The following is a 16,973-nucleotide window of genomic DNA, read 5'->3' as shown; positions in this document are numbered from 1 at the left end:
TTATTTAAAAATATGGCCTAATTTGTGATAATATATAACATTAAAATCTAATTTGCCATGCCGATCTTTCTAATTGTCTGCCATTAAAAAAAAAGCATTCATCACATTATAAGCTGTCAGTGTTGACTGGTAGCTGTCTGACACAAAGCTGCTCTGCTTCTGAGCTTTAGCTAGACTTGGAGATAAGGATTTCCTGTAACTGCTGCAGAGCTGGTGTAGTACCAAAACCGAAAGTATGGCAGGAATTCCCCTTCAGGCTGTGCCCAGACAAGGTTAGTGAGACAGAAAAGAATATTAGGTTTATAAAAGAAAGCAGCGTATGCTCTGGCAGCAGATCATACCAGGTTTTGTAAAGACACACATCACTCCTCATCTAACAGGTGAGTAACACACTACTTTACCACAACACATTACATGCATCAATAACAAAACTACAGTTAAGCTATATAATAGAATTAATAGTTATAAAACCTGTGTTTTTATCCATATTTACAAATATCTGATAGTCAGGGTAACTGCTCGGTGTAGAGAAGAAAAACTCCTAAATATAAATTGTGGTTGGAACCATGTTGAATATAAATTACTGCAAATTAGAAACACATTCATACACACCAATTTTCTAACGCTGTAGCATAGGGTTGGCAAACTCATTTTAGTCCATGGGACACATTCAACTCAGTTTGATCTCAAGTGAGCCAGACCAGTGAAACCATTGCATTATAACCTATTTTAAAGTACTTTCTGACAAAACAGATGATGAACAGCCTAAAAAGAAAAACAAGTGCAATTTCATGAATATGTTTCTGGGTTTTTTTTTCCACATTCAGTCAGTCCATGACTCACTGTCATTACATGTGTATTTTTCAATGCATTTTAACTACTGTGTAGTAATGCTGGCATCACCACACCAAACTAAAGTGGAACCTATTGGGAAAGCAGGTTAAGTTATCCTCTGCCTTACAAACCATTTACAAATCTAAAATTTTGGCAATGCCTTATCAACAGGGTTCCACCAACATTGTTTTAAGATAGATGTCTGATACAGAAATCTATCTTAAAACAATGTTGGTGGATAGATGTCTGATACAGATTATTTTGTACTGAAGCTGCTGGTTGACAATTTGGCTGCGAGGCTGGCGCTGTGAAGGAGCAAGGCGTATATCTGACAGAGAAGCCGAGGGCACTATTGGCTGACAACTCACTCAAAGCGGCCTGCCCTTAAATATGCAAACTTTGATCCCTAATGAAATGTGATGGATGAGTCATAGAAGGATTCACCCTTGTACAGTTGTCATGAATGTTGAAATTGAAATGTCCTTTAAAGGGATAGGTTAAATATTCATAAAAACAATATAAAGTTAAAAAGAAATTAAAAATGTCCATGATTATTTTTTCACCAACTGACTCCAGTAAGCTCTGGGGTTGTACTATTAGACATCTGTGTGACATTTCATCATAATTAGCAAATAAATCATTTAGTTATGGCCAAAAACATGTTTTGTGAGGTCACAGTGACCTTTGACCACCAAAACCTAATCTGTTCATTGCTGAATCCAGGTGGACATTTGTGCCAAATTTGAAGAAATTCCCTCAAGGTCTTTTTGAGATTTCGCGCTCATCGCAATCAGATGGACACAAGGTCATAATAACCTTGACCTTTGACCACCAAATTCAAATCAGTTTATCCTTGACTAAAGCTGGATGTTTGTGCCAAATCTGAAAAAAAAAATCCCACACAATGTTCTTGAGATATTGCATTCATGAGAATGAGACAGACGGGGTCACAGTGACATTGACCTTTGACCACCAAAATCTAATCAGTTCATCCTTGAGGTGAAAGTGTTTTTGAGATATCACATTAATGACAATGGGACGGACTTACAGACAAAGAAAAAAAACGAAAACATAATGCCTTTGGCTACACCTGTCACCGGCACTCCAGCCCACAAAACTTCATTTTACAAGTGAAGAATTCTTTTAAGCGGATTCACATGTGGTGCTTGACATATCATTTATGCCACTGCCCACTGACATGGTTTTAAAGCTGGTATCCAATTCGTGTGCTAATGTATATGGGGTTGAAAAAAGACATAATCTGTGCGTGGAATTTTGTATTGTTTTAAAGAAAGATTCTCAAAACTCTAATTCTTTTCCATTTCTGTTTTGTCAATATTTGACAGTTCTTCCACAAAATGTCTGAAACTAACACGCATATGAAAGTTGAAGAACTGGTTAAAAGACTCAAAACTTCACTTGGAACTCACAGTTTCATGACCCCCAGAAACAATGAAGAAATCCTTCTCAACAAGCTGCAGGGACTGGTTACAAACATCAAATGGAGCCCAGCAGATGCCGCAGACTTGTTTGATGCTCTTCTGAAGCGATTTGAGTCAACAACAACTGACCGATCACAGCTCCTCTCGTGGATGTTGAACATGTTGCACTGTATAGAGATTAATTACATCACTCTGAGTTGGAAATGTCGGGCAAGAAAGAAGACACTGATGGAGATGGTCCGAGACGAGACTGTGACAGATGAAAACCTCAAGAAGTGTTTAGCCAATGACCCAGAAAAGCAATTGGGTGAAATTCTTGAGGAAATCCGTCAACAAAAGTTAAATCAAATTAATGAGAAGCTCTTAGATGATGTGAGAGACATTGTGTCATCAGTCAACAAAGGTCTAACTTCACACAATGATGGATCACAGCACAGTGACTTGAAACAAGTGTTGCTGAAGCTTTGTCAGGCAGCTGAAAAAACTCACTTCAGACCCCGACTGACGCAGATGGTGAGCTGGTGTATCATGGCTCTTTCCAAAACAGGACGGCTAATTCAAGTTGGCACTGGAGAGGGGAAGTCATGTATTGTGGCAATGTTTGCCGCTTTTCGAGCCTTGCGAGGAGAAAAGGTAGACATCATGTCCAGCTCATCAGTTCTCGCAAAGAGAGATTTGAAAGAATGGCAAGACTTTTATGAAGTTTTGAAAATCAGCGTCGACTGCAACACTGACAAACAAGCCAAAGACTTAAAAAAGTGCTATAAGTGTCAGGTTGTGTATGGTACTGTGGAAGAGTTTGCTGGAGACTGGCTTCGTCACCACTTTAATAGAACGGACATATTTGGGCAAAGAACATTTGAATGTGCAATTGTGGATGAAGTTGATTCCTTGATGCTAGATAAGGGCCTCCATGTGGTCTATCTTAGTAGCGATATGCCTGCTTTGCAACATCTCAATCCACTCTTGGCTTTCATTTGGGCCACTGCTAATCAGTACAACAAGATTGGCTCAGAGACAACTGTGGGGCGAAAGTACCCATTTCACCAAGTTGTGCTTGAAAACATAAAGCGCAAAGATGTTGACGAGTTCACCATACTTCAAATGGCTGAAGACACAGGTATACTGGCAAAAGGTTCGGTCAAGGACCTGAGAAAGAACTCAAGTCTCTTACCTGAAAAAACTGCAGGTGTTACTGCTCACCAGTTGGCAAAGTTCTTTCAGACAGTAGAGGGGAGATTCCCATCTTGCCAGTTTGCTCTGCACTGCATGAATGATGATGGAGTGATAGAGGAACTGAAGAAGGAACCACAAAAAGAAACGACTGGAAGACAGAGGGTGCCTCTGCTTTTGATCAGTGGAGGCTTGTGTCAGTACATTTACTCTGATACAGAGAGTGTACAGAGAGCTGTGGAAGCAGAAATAAAAGATGTCCTGTATTTTACACCATGTGACCTGAACCAAGATAAATGCCGCTTCTATGTCCCAGGCTTTCTGTCAGATCTGGTCAAATCTAAACTCAAGGTTTGGATTGAAAATGCATTCTATGCACAAACCATGACAATGGGCCATGAATATATCATTGAGGAACATGGGATTGTGCCTGTTGACTACAGCTGCACAGGTGTTGTTGAAAACAACATGAAATGGACAGATGGACTACAACAGTTCATTGAAATGAAACATGCAAAGTCCAAGCTGAGTGACATGACAGCCATCACAAACTATATGTCCAATGTTGGCTTGTTGCAAAAATATGGAGATCAGATTTTTGGAATCTCTGGGACTCTTGGCCAACAAGCAGAGACTGAGACTTTGCAGAAAATCTACAAAGACATCAAGACCTGTCAGATACCTTCATTCAAACGCAGAAAGCTGTTTGAGGTAGAAGGTGTGATTGTAGATGATGAAAAAGAATGGATTGAGAAAATCTGCAACATTGTCACTGCACAAACCAACCCTACTCTTTACAGGGATGAAAGGGCTGCGTTGGTCATCTGTGAGACCATCAATCAAGCAAAGGTTCTCCACAACACTCTAGGAGATAAAGTCTCAAACAAGAAGCTTTACATAAGCAACAACATGGACAATACTGCAATCTTTGCCAAGAAACTTGAAGCAGGAGACGTCATCATAGCAACAAACCTTGCAGGTCGTGGGACAGACCTTCAGGTCTCTGATCAGGTAAAGAGAGCTGGAGGTTTGTTTGTTGTGCAGACCTTCTTGCCAAAGAATGCTCGTGTGGAGGCCCAGGCATTTGGTCGCACTGCCAGACAAGGATCTCCTGGGTCTGCTCAACTCATTGTCTGCTCCAGCCATCTGTCAGAATTATCCAAATTGTTGGCTTTATTAGGCAAACATCGATCTTTTCTGGAAAATACAACTAATGACATGCTAGTTTATCGACATCTTTTTGTAGTGCAACTCAGATCGTACCAAAAAAGCCCCAGTGATAAAGTATCTGAATCTTTGACTTCGACAGTGTTGAATATTTTGACAAAAACCTCTGATTCAGAAACAAAGACAGTTAAAGACACCAGAAATGACTCTGTGGAAAAAACGCTAGCTCGCTACTTGGAGTGTGAAATCCCAAAGATACAGAAAAAGGAAGAGCTCTTCAGTCAGTACCTGGAAACACTAGATGAGGTGTACAAAAGCAGTAACAACAGGCCAGCAGATTCAGATTTGTCTGCACTGAATGAATTCTGGGGTATGTGGCTCCTCACAAACTTCAATGAGAACGAATCAATCATGGACTTAAAACACAAACTAGGTAAAGACCTGAAAACAGCCAAGCAAAAACTCACAAAGAGAGAATCACCCTCATCAAACCTGCACCACTACATTGCATTTGGCAATGATCTGCGCAAAAAGGGAAATCTTGCAGGGAGTATCGAGATGTACACTAAGGCCATACAGGAGGACCACTGTTGGGCAGCAGTTGCATATTATAACCGTGCTTTTGCATCTTTAGCCAAGGACAGGCATCAGGATCCAAACTGCATCAATCAAGCTCTGGAAGATTTGCAAAACGCACTCAAGTCTGTTGAGTTCTACTGTGAACAAATTCAGGTCACTCAAAGATACTCCACACAAGTCAACAACCTCTGCAGTGATTCAGACACCAGATTTGACAGTCACATGAGAGCCAGACACCAAGTGTTGTTGTCTTTCAAGGCAAACATAAATGAGGCCATTAAAACAGCACACAGGGCCAGAGACTTGGGTGGGAGTGTCAAAGTGGAGGAGACTCTTGTCTACTTCATGGTACCACTGGAGAATTTTCTGTCCTTGGCAGTCCTTTTGACTCAATCCCTGACTCACATCTGCTCCAGAGACCCTCTAAAGTTGCTCCAGCTCATCAGTCATCCCTCCTTTGACATTGTCAGTGAACTTAGGTGTCTTGAATCTATGGGCCTGACTCATGTTTATACCTTAGAAGCACAGATCTCTCTGGGTAGATATTTAGCAAAGACACTACTCAGGATCATACGCTGAGCTCTGCATTCAGCGCTGAGGCAAAACAAATCAAGGAAGTAATAGAGGAGATGATGGTGTTGTAAGGAAATCTTGTTCACCACAAACACTCTGGACCTAAGAAACACAGCCTACTTCAAGTTTGCTGCAGGTTAAGTTTCATCTTTCTTTAATTTTTTTTTGCAAGTTTCATCCTAGTTTCAGTTGTTAATATATTTTTGATGCTAAGTAATGCAGGCTCTGTTTCTACAGTGGCAGTAAATATAATATGCTATATTTTTGTATTAACTGTTGTCAGTTGAATCGAACAATAGCAGATTAATCTCTATTATGGAGAACTTCAATGACACCAATCAAATAAGTCTTAATATTATTGTAAATGTTTTTACACACACGCATATATACATAGTGCAGTTTTGAAGGAGGTTTTCCAGTTTTGCTCTATTTTTTCCTATATTTTGTTTTTATTTGATGTTTAAAAGATACATGTACTTGTTCCCTTGATTCTTTATTATTATTCATTCAAATGACGATGACAAAATAATGTTGTGATACTGATACTACAGTGATACTGTATTTAATGTTTTACTTTTTGGGACATATACCTGAAACATTGTGTAAAATGTGTAGCTGCAAAGTCATTGTTGATTAATCTCTCAAGACAGATTCTGCAATCTACATTGTAGAATCTGTCAGTAGCCCTGTGTGAAAGACGACTGGGGGGGTGGGGCTTTGAGTCTGAACATGCTGCGCTTTAGCCAATCACAATGGAGGGGGCATGGCCGAGACGTGCAGGTGTCCCCAGGAAATGTGTACCTACAGAAACAGCAAGCTCAGCGTCCATAGCGACCACTCCATTAATACCGTCTCGTCAACGTGAAAAAAATCTTTTTTCCAGCGGATGTCTTAGTTACAACATGATTGAGCTAACTGGAGTAGTTTCATGTCGTATCCGGCAACGGGAGGCTTTTAACAGATAACGTCCTGATGTTAGCTTTGCTAACTGTCCCTGTCAGCTGATGCTTTCTAGACATCGTGATTTCCCATAACTGAATAAATACCACACATAACAACACAAAACTGCTTTGCTAGCTCAATCATGTTGTAACTAAGATATCCGCTGGAAAAAATATTTTTTTCACGGACCGTTTATTGAGTTATTACCTTATTTTTATACAGTCTATGGTTATAGACAACGCTAACGGCTAACGTTAACAGCTAACGGTTAGCCCAGCTAATCTACGATAACCATATTAATTACGTGCACACAGAAATAGTAACGTTTATTCAGTCATTGTGTTTATAGACTTAACAAACATCAGATTAGTCTACACGGTGATATAGTGACGTGAAAAATGTGATATATAGCTAAACTCTGCTGGGAAGTATTTGTAAACAACACAGCGATTCTCTGGGGGCACCGCCGGAAGTGAAGGGAGTGAGGCCCCTTCACTTACGATTAGTAAAAAAACTCCGGGCTGTGCCTCCAGAGGTAAAGGAAGAAAAAAATTATTATTTTTTTTTACCGATGGATTTCCAGATTGATTGTTGATTGACACAAAAGGATTAATGAAGTAATTAAGTTTTTTTTTAATTCAATTAAAGTTTACATTTTTGAAGAGCTAAAAACTGACTTTTTTAAATTACAATTTTAAAGACATTTTGATTCTGTATAATAAAAATCAAGCTATCATCACAGAAACTGGTTGACTGTTCATTTGAAATACATATTACAAAACTATACTTACACATCTAGTAATTATAGATTTAAGAAACAACTCCATTTATTATTTTCACACAGTTTTGAGAGATAGTGAAATATTGTTCATGTGAACAGATAGATAAAGATGTAGTCAGGGTTAAAGAAGAACTTGAAGAAGTTTGTTGTTCAACACAGGTGGAATTAAAAGATATGAGTATGTCTTTACATTTTCAATTTCCACTGTTTCCATGTGCTGCTTAATTACAACCACAGACTGTAAACAAAGATGGACGACGTGACAGCTCCACAAAAGTGAAGCCAAACTTTCCATCGCCCCCTGGTGGCAGGCTGCAGTACAGGTCATAAAGCCAGCCCTCTCCAGAAGGGACATGAGCTAAACTAAAACCTCAAAGTACACATCAAATACATTTTTCCAAAAGATGGTTTCTGTCATTTTAGGTAGTTTGTATCACACTGTTGTGTGTTCAAGTGTTTGCTTTCCTAATAAGTTTGGATTTCATTAGTTACTTAGTGCTATAAAATGGGGATTTACAACATGATTCATAACTGTATGAGCCAGTCAGTGGGATCGCGTTCAGTGGTTTTGCTTGCGATCGGCCGGACAAGTGTATGGACAGGAAACTTGATACCACTGAGATCCCTACTGCACAGACTCTGGCTGCAAATGATGCCACCACAGCAAGATGGCAGTGGCTGTATCCAGAATACTTTAGCCTCACTTCTGTACAGTGGAGGTAAGAGGAGACGTGTTGAGAGCGAACTATTTCCAGGTCATGGGAGGAGAGAGGAGGCGAGGAAGCATAATTTAGCATGATGAAATTTAGACTGGGATCAGGGGAGAGGTGTATGTGGTGATGGCTAAATGAGGCCTCATGAACCTCGGGCTTTATTTTCTGAAGCCACCAGATGGCGCTGTCTGTTCAACAAAAGTTTGAAAGCACACTTGATTGCAACTGCTTTATCTTTAACCAAGAGTGCCATATGGTGGGGTCAGAAACTAAAGAAATTGGTTTGTGAGGCTTCATTTGGCCATCACTAGGTGTATGGTATAATACTAATCATGAATTATACATATTATACACATTATAATGTGAACATCCAGAGTCTGCTGGGTCTCTTCTTGTAAAATAAACAACAGGAAGTGATTGTTTTATGAAACAAACATCATCAACAGCAGTTTGTTTAGAAGTGTTTTCTGATCTGATGCTGTTTTTGGCAGGACGACATCATTCTGTTACAAATCACTGTTAAAATACCAATCAGTTTTATAATGTAGTTAAAGTTCGGTTACGTTAAAGCACAAAAACAATGTTTAAGTAAAGAATAGTTTGGGTTAAATAAGCTTTTGTTCAAGTTAAAAAAAGAGAGGACCACTCTGTCTTTTAACACTTTATTCAGCTTCAGAGAGAGAAATTATCTGTTTACATCAAACTCCAAAAATGTGATAATCAAAGACAAAGATTTTACATAATATAACCATCACCAGATCTTTATCAAAACCTGAAAATATAGTAAAATGTTCCATATTTGAATACATAAAGCAAAATCAAACCAGTACACTGTAGACTGGTGTATTCATTCCAGTTCCTACCATAAAGATGTCGACCATACACACTGTGAATTATACAGAAAACTAAATACAACCTCAAAAGATGAATTAAAGCTCGATTGTAACTGAGAGTTAACTTCTCTGTCTTAGGCTGGTGGATATATGACGCTCGTCCGATATATGATATATGACGTTACTCCGTATTCTCACAGTCCCAGTATAGTTCAAGCCTTTCTAACACCCACACTTTAAGAGAAATAAAATACAACAACAACTCGAGAAAATAACAAATAGTGATAATTCAGGTGCCATTACAGTAGTGATGGCCAAATGAAGCCTCATGAACCAATTTCTTTATTTTCTCACCCCACCAGATGGCGCTCTTGGTTTAAAGATAAAGGCTGAAGGACTTGCAATGTTCAAACCTTTGTTGAACACACAGCGCCATCTGGTGGCTTCAGAAAATAAAGACAGTGGTTCATGAGGCCTCATTTGGCCATCACTACTTACAGGGTCACATCCTCAGTAATCTGATGCTGCTTTGAAACTGACTTCAATGTAGCTACTTTCTCTCTATTTAAATCTGCTGTTAAAAAGTCTGCTGGTGATTTCACATCTCTCCCCCTCAGGTTGGGATTACTACATGTCCCAGAATGCCGTTCAACAAACACATGTTATAGTTTAAATGTTTCCAAAAGTAACACAGCACTGCAAACAAAGTGAGTAAATGAATCAAAGGCCTGCTAACAGTGAGTATAGAGGGTTTAGCACGTAGAACAGATGAAATTAAACTTCTCATTGTCATTCTTTTTGAACCACTTATGTTCTCCTCCTCTGTCCATGGCTCCAGACATGTCACAGTCATCCGCTGGTACACCTGCGCCCCAGTTCTTATAAGTGACCATCTCTTCATTGACCCAGAACCAGAAACCCAGAGTGCAGGTGTAGCGCAGTCCCAGCCAGACGTAGGGACTGTTGGCCTTCTTGGCTTTCTCTTGGACCCATCGCTGCTCGTCATGGTTGGTGATGGAGACCAGGTCACAGTGGTTCATTCTGCAGTACTTCAAGGCATCGTCCCAGGTCATGTTCTCCTTGATCAGGATCATTTTATCTGCCATGGAAGAAACTGAAAGTTTGTGGACACTTTAGCCGGACAGTTAAAGGAAATATACATCTGTTTTTGTTCACAAAAACAGATGTATATTTCCTTTAAGTGAGAATACAGACAGAATCCAAATGTGAAATCCTGTGTGGAATATATTAAAGAAATTCAACATAGCAGCTTCTTCATGAGCTCACTTTGTGTCTTGTCCTCAGTAACAGTGGATGATGAGGGACCTGCTGTTGTTCCTTTCTTTGTGGTTGTTCCTGAAACAGAGGCTCATATATGGTTCATGATGTGAAGCTTTGCTGGGTAATATTATTAGATAATGACACATGACAGTGTTGCTATGATGCTGATTTATTTCTTTAATGCAAATATATGACAGCTTCCAATCTAAGCAACACACATCACTTTTCTTGTGCTGCTTTCAGACGCCTTTCACAAGTATTTTAACCTTTGAACCTTTGAGCAATTTGGTGCAGTTCCTTCAAAAAAACATGGGGGAAGGCAACGGGTAACATGGTAGAAAATGGCCCCCAAATTGTGAAAAATAAAACAAAAAAACAGAAAATATTTATAAAAAATGGTACAGAAATCTTTCCCAGGTCATTTTCTTGTTTGTTTGTTTTAAATTTTCTCTCTCTCTCTTTTTTTTTTTCTTTTTACCAATTTCTTGAATATTTTTGGGTCATTTTTTCTTTGGTTGCTCATTGCCTTCTTCTCATTTATTCTGTAAGAAATCAAGTCAGTCTGCTCAGGTTTCAAAGGGTTAATCCATTCTTAAACAGCTTAAACAGCTGACTAGAATACACCAGTAAGACACTGAAAAACTACATATAAGTAACACAAGGTAACCATGTAAAAGTGAAAAATAGAAACATAGATCATACTTTAATTAGATCCCACCTCATTGATCACTATAATCTTAAAATTGGAATAATGTTTTTACCATGAGATCTGCCAAACCTCGATGTCACATGATTGCTTCACTTGTAGTAGCTTCTTCATGAGCTCACCTTGTGTCTTGTCCTCAGTAACAGTGGATGATGAGGGACCTGCTGTTGTTCCTTTCTTTGTGGTTGTTCCTGAAACAGAGGCTCATATATGGTTCATGATGTGAAGCTTTGCTGGGTAATATTATTAGATAATGTCACATGACAGTGTTGCTATGATGCTGATTCATTTCTTTAATGCAAATATATGACAGCTTCCAATCTAAGCAACGCACTGATATCAGATTAATCCATTCTTAAACAGCTTAAACAGCTGACTAGAAGGCACCAGTAAGACACTCAAACACTATCCATGAATAACACAAGGTAACCTGATATATATATATGTTTTAAATGAAACTGTCTGAATAGGTCAAAAATGAAACTGCAGCTTAGTGGGAGGTCTATTTCTAACACTATCCAACCATCTATTGCTTCACTTGTAGCAGCTTCTTCATGAGCTCACCTTGTGTCTTGTCCTCAGTAACAGTGGATGATGAGGGACCTGCTGTTGTTCCTTTCTTTGTGGTTGGCTCTGAAACAGAGGCTCATATATGGTTCATGGTGTGAAGCTTTGCTGGGTAATATTATTAGATAATGTCACATGACAGTGTTGCTATGATGCTGATTCATTTCTTTAATGCAAATATATGACAGCTTCCAATCTAAGCAACGCACTGATATCAGATTAATCCATTCTTAAACAGCTTAAACAGCTGACTAGAAGGCACCAGTAAGACACTCAAACACTATCCATGAATAACACAAGGTAACCTGATATATATATATGTTTTAAATGAAACTGTCTGAATAGGTCAAAAATGAAACTGCAGCTTAGTGGGAGGTCTATTTCTAACACTATCCAACCATCTATTGCTTCACTTGTAGTAGCTTCTTCATGAGCTCACCTTGTGTCTTGTCCTCAGTAACAGTGGATGATGAGGGACCTGCTGTTGTTCCTTTCTTTGTGGTTGTTCCTGAAACAGAGGCTCATATATGGTTCATGGTGTGAAGCTTTGCTGGGTAATATTATTAGATAATGTCACATGACAGTGTTGCTATGATGCTGATTAATTTCTTTAATGCAAATATATGACAGCTTCCAATCTAAGCAACGCACTGATATCAGATTAATCCATTCTTAAACAGTTCTGTCATTTTGCGATCAGCACTATTAACCCGCGTCCTCTATTTTGAGCATGGACATATGAATTTGAGATGTCTTCTTCATGTCACATGTCACACACCGTAAGTGCTTTGTGCCGCTGTGCCGAAACTGACAGTCTGTGGACACTTTAGCCAGACAGTTAAAGAAAGCATTTATTGTGAACCAAAAACAGATGTATATTTCCTTGAAGTGAGAATACAGACAGAATCCAAAATGTGAAATCCTGTGTGGAATATATTAAAGGAATTCAACATACATACACAAATATGTAGCACAAAACAAATACTGTTAGACAGACTCTTGCAAAACTCACCACCATAGCAGAAGAAGGGTTTTGTTTCTTCACACTCGTCGGAGCTCCATTTTCCATCCAGCAGAGTCACAGCACATTTCTTACTGCTGTCTTCATCTCTGAATAACTCCAGATCCCAGTATCTGAAAGAGAAACTGCTCCCATCTGACCACCTCCAGGAGTCTCTGAACAGGCCGATCCACACGACCTCGTTTGACTTATACTCTCTCTTGAATTCGTTGTCCTCTAACTGTTGGTCTCCACTGACCAGGTCAGTGTGATTTTCTCTGCAGTAGCTCTGAGCCTGTGGCCAGCTCATCTTGTCTTCAATCAGATGGAATCTCTTGTTGGATTGCTTCCTTTCTGTGGGATAAACAGACAAACTAAGAAACACACACTGTTTACAAGTTATTTCATCTCATAAAAATCCTTTTTTCTTATTTAAACAGGTGAAACAATAACGTGAGATAAATTCAAATGAATCCACTGCAGGTTCACATGTTTACAAGATCAAAGTGTGTGTGATATAATAAGGTGGATCACATCATTAAAAGTAGGACTGGATTAGAATTCATTTCTGCATGTGGAGAAAGAGACATTTTATCACCACACTTACCAGTAATGTTACTTAAAAGTAAATAAATAAATAGAAAATAACACCAGTTGACTTTTAAATAAATAATTTTTTAACCTTATCAGCCAAGTTTCTACTTAATCCCACAGAAAAAGAGGAGGTATATGTCAACGAAAACTATTGTTAGACAGGATGATCTGCTGTATACACATAATAACATTATTAGTTATATATTCTCACCATCATAGCAGATACATTTATGATTGTAAGAACAAGGGGCATCCCACCATATGTGATTGTGCATCTGCACACATTTCTCAGGGCTGTATAAATCATTCGGCTCTTCCTCATGCCATCTACTCTCCCTATCATTGAACTCCAGCCCTGGCAGAGACCACTGCCAGTGCCACATCCCTCTCTCATTTCTTTCAGGGTCGCTGTAAAGCCCAATCCAGGCTCCATCTTGATTCTGTGCAGAGTCACGGAGTCTCTCCATGTCTGTCATGTTAGACACTGTGGCCAGGTCAGTGTGATGCTCTCTGCAGTACTGCTGGGCTTCAGTCCAGTTCTTTGTCTGGTTAACAAAGTGGTACTCATGGAGGTGACACATGAAGAAGGAACACTGACCTAATAACAGAGGAAATACTGCAGTGATGGAGCAGACAGCATGAAATCAACATCATGAGTACACACCTACTACTTACTCCACGCCTCTTTATTCACTTAGATTTCTGAGTTTCTGGATGATTTGCTCTTTATTTCATGATAAGAATGAGCTTTAAGTGAAATCATTTCATGGCAGCAGCAGCAGCAGCAGCACTGCTGTATATGTGATAAGATGATCCACTTACCCATCAGAAGGAGCAGAAACAGACTCCACTGCATCTTTGCTCTGTTAGATGAAACTGATATTTCAGTGTGCTGTGAACCAAACACAATGGATTTAACAAATATTGTCAGTAAAATAAAAAAATAAACATTTTAACTCTTAACTGTGTGTACATTAAAATCAAGAAATACACACACAAACAAAGGTCACCACCCCCTCCAGTTTATGAGGAAGCAGAATGATGTTTAGCAGCTAATATGCAAATTAGGATGAAACCTGCATGAACAGACTCACACTGTGAAACTGTCACTGTTTTCCAGCTCATTAAAATTTCTTATTTGAATAAAACACAAATAATGTAATGCATCAGGCTGAGCCAATAACAAACAAACACCTGTTCAGTATGGTGCGACACAACAACCCTGCATATTGTTTGTTATCATGCTCTGGTTTTCATATATTCACCTTACAATACACTGCTACTAATGCAGAATTAAATTGTTTACTGTTTCTTCAATATATAGATTTAACACCCAAAAGCATGCAGAAGAAGATACGTAGTGTTTTCTCAGCCCTGAGTCTGCAGAGCAGGCTGCATGCATCCCAAAAAAGCTCCATAAACCAAATCCTGAGCCTGAGAGGTAAAACCCAGGGCAAGAAGACGTCCACTGGCCTCACAAAGCTTCACAGTATTGAAGCATTGTTGGATTTCTTTGCATTATAATGTCAGGTGTTCTTGTTATTGTGTCCACTCTTTGTAAAACACGCTGAACTTTGCATGAAATTAAAACTTTAAAATGATAAACTGTGATTATAAAACATGTCACAAATGAGCTGAGCTGTTTGCTAAATCTGGCAAATACAAAAAGACAAAGTGCAAATCTGATTTGATTTGAAATGATGTGAAATATATACTGAAAAAAAGACATTACTGTTCTGTCCACCTCTGCACACACACAATAAATAATATATCAAAGTGACACAACAGAATCATAACTTACATCTTCTGTCCTCCTCTCAGCCGCTTCACTCTGGTGTCTCTCCTTGTGTGCTGATGAAGACTAAAATGTCCCCCAGGTAGATGCTCTCTTTGAGCCGCCTTCACCTGACGTCAGCATTTGAATATCAAAATACTCAAGTCCAAGATGTTTATCACAGTCCAGAAAGGATCTATTGTTGACAACAACACATTTACATGATGCACCGGGAACAAAAAGAGGAACACACTTTCCTGTTTTCTGTCCAACGAGCAGAAAACAAGGTGTCATACCTAAATATCCACTAATAAGGAGAATAAACTGAGCTCATGTTTGTTACTCTGAAAATATAGATTTTTTGCATTGTCAGAAATATAATTATTGTTATGCCAGCAATGATTTGAACATATTTTTGTTGTTATTCTGTTTCTTTTCATTCACACTCACAGGCAAAGTCAACAATGCCATCAGTTTACAGTGAAACTAAAGTCCATTTATACGACAATAAATAAGTCTTTAGGTTAGCCTGTACACTATATTTGTACTGGTACTACTTGTACTGACTGTAAATTCTGTAAATGCATGTTTCTCAGTTATTTGCTTCAACAGTAATGTAATTTGTATGTGTTTCAATAGGTTTGTGGTGTCAAACTCAGCTTAAAGGAACAGTGTGTCAGACTTAGGGGGATTTAGTGGTGTCTAGCAGTGAGGATTGCAGATTGCAGAAAGCTTCTCCAGGTCAGGATTCCTCCAGTGTTCATTGTTCAGGAGGTTTTTACTGTGAGCTGAATTATCCGCAGAGGTCTCCTCCTCTCCAGAACAAACACAACAGGTGATTAAAACCAGTAAAACACTGATTAAAGCAGTTTTATATTACAAATCAGTGTTTCTCTAATGTTGTTGGGCACGTGATGGACAGGCTGCTCACCGAGCTCCTGCTAATGTGGGCTCATCTTGTTTTTTCTGCAACTTAAGACTCAGACGTTCAGGGGGTTTATACCAAGAGCTAAATTATCCGCAGAGATCCCCTTCTCTCCAAAACAAATGGACGGAGGTTATTTGAAACTGAAAAAATATGTACATGTAAAATATGTAGATATAAATAGCCCCTTCTAAGGGTACAAAAACATGATGATTTGTATTTCCAGGTGATTATACGCTAAATAAAACATCTTATTACATGATTTTCCATTTCTACCAATATGTCCCCTAACCTTTCCATGACGAGGAGTACTTGAAAAGACATGTACAAAGCCGTGGGGTCAGAGGTCACTGGTGAGTGAGTCAGTTACAGAGAAATGAGTGGACTCTATGCTGTGGTCAGTCTGCTGCCATCTGCTGGACATAATGAAGTACAACATGGGAAGCCATTCACACGTCCACGTCTACGAAACAATTTAGACTGGGATCAGAGGAGAGGTGGATGGGATGATCAAATTCATGTCTTACATATACTTAATTTACTTGCACATGCATTTTTTAAAGGTTTTCCCATGTAATGATGTGAACACCCAGTGTCTGCTGGGGCTGTCCTGGTAAAATAAACAACAGGAGGTGATCAATTTATGGAACAAGCAGCAGATTGTTTGGAATTCGAAATCCAACAGATCTGATGCTGTTTTTGGCGGGACGACGTCATTCCATTACAAATCACTGTTAAAAAAGCAGTCAGTTTTATGACATGACAACTCTGTAGTTAAGGCTTGGTTAGGTTTAGGCCCTAAAACAAGAAGGCACGTGAACAGACAGACCCCAGGTGGCGCTTTTGGCCTCTGACTAGATGATATGGAGATAGATTTGTTTCATAATTATGTGTGTGAACAGATGGACAATTTGTGTGTAAATGTGTAATCTGTAAATATAAAACACCTTCCACAAATACAAAAAAAGATTTGTAAACTCACAAAAATATTTTGCAAGTTTAAAACGGATCTGCAAATACACAAACACATTCCACAAATAAAAAAAAATATCTGTGAATACATTAAATTAATTTGCAAATAAATGAAAA

General features: G+C 38.9%; 2 protein-coding genes across 5 annotated transcripts; one reads left to right on the top strand and one right to left on the bottom strand.

The window, feature by feature from the left end:
- The first annotated feature begins 241 nt into the window (after positions 1 to 241).
- LOC144459767 (uncharacterized) lies at positions 242 to 10,012 on the top strand. Of its 2 annotated transcripts, XM_078164380.1 has the most exons (3): positions 262 to 380; positions 2,181 to 5,904; positions 9,876 to 9,990. In XM_078164380.1, exon 2 carries the CDS (start codon positions 2,193 to 2,195, stop codon positions 5,772 to 5,774), a length of 3,582 nt encoding a protein of 1,193 aa, XP_078020506.1. In that variant the 5' UTR covers positions 262 to 380; positions 2,181 to 2,192; the 3' UTR covers positions 5,775 to 5,904; positions 9,876 to 9,990. The 2 variants fall into 2 exon arrangements, 1 of the variants encoding a protein (XP_078020506.1); XR_013488571.1 differs by lacking the exon at positions 2,181 to 5,904 and having other exon boundaries at positions 242 to 380; positions 9,876 to 10,012.
- On the bottom strand, positions 8,853 to 15,110 carry LOC144459768 (C-type mannose receptor 2-like). 3 transcript variants are annotated; one of them, XM_078164381.1, is made up of 8 exons: positions 14,987 to 15,110; positions 14,008 to 14,077; positions 13,397 to 13,783; positions 12,604 to 12,945; positions 12,031 to 12,099; positions 11,589 to 11,657; positions 11,147 to 11,215; positions 8,853 to 10,151 (listed from the first exon to the last, which is right to left on the bottom strand). In XM_078164381.1, exons 2-8 carry the CDS (start codon positions 14,039 to 14,041, stop codon positions 9,790 to 9,792), a joined length of 1,332 nt encoding a protein of 443 aa, XP_078020507.1. In that variant the 5' UTR covers positions 14,042 to 14,077; positions 14,987 to 15,110; the 3' UTR covers positions 8,853 to 9,789. The 3 variants fall into 3 exon arrangements, with proteins under 3 accessions (XP_078020507.1, XP_078020508.1, XP_078020509.1); XM_078164382.1 differs by lacking the exon at positions 11,147 to 11,215; XM_078164383.1 differs by lacking the exons at positions 11,147 to 11,215; positions 11,589 to 11,657; positions 12,031 to 12,099.
- Between the last annotated feature and the right edge of the window lie 1,863 nt (positions 15,111 to 16,973).

Source organism: Epinephelus lanceolatus, chromosome 22 (assembly GCF_041903045.1).
Source record: "Epinephelus lanceolatus isolate andai-2023 chromosome 22, ASM4190304v1, whole genome shotgun sequence".
Lineage (NCBI taxonomy): Eukaryota > Metazoa > Chordata > Actinopteri > Perciformes > Serranidae > Epinephelus > Epinephelus lanceolatus.
This window is presented reverse-complemented; position numbering and strand designations above follow the sequence as displayed.

What these genes read in the sequence shown, in the direction of transcription:
- LOC144459767 (XM_078164380.1), top strand. Translation starts at nt 2,193, where the DNA reads ATGTCTGAAACTAACACGCATATGAAAGTTGAAGAACTGGTTAAAAGA.
- LOC144459768 (XM_078164381.1), bottom strand. Translation starts at nt 14,041, where the DNA reads ATGCAGTGGAGTCTGTTTCTGCTCCTTCTGATGG. An exon ending in TAAATGTATCTGCTATGATG is followed by an intron (nt 12,946 to 13,396) that starts GTGAGAATATAT and finishes TTTATCCCACAG; the next exon opens with AAAGGAAGCAATCCAACAAG. An exon ending in TACTGAGGACAAGACACAAG is followed by an intron (nt 10,152 to 11,146) that starts GTGAGCTCATGA and finishes ACAAACTTTCAG; the next exon opens with TTTCTTCCATGGCAGATAAA.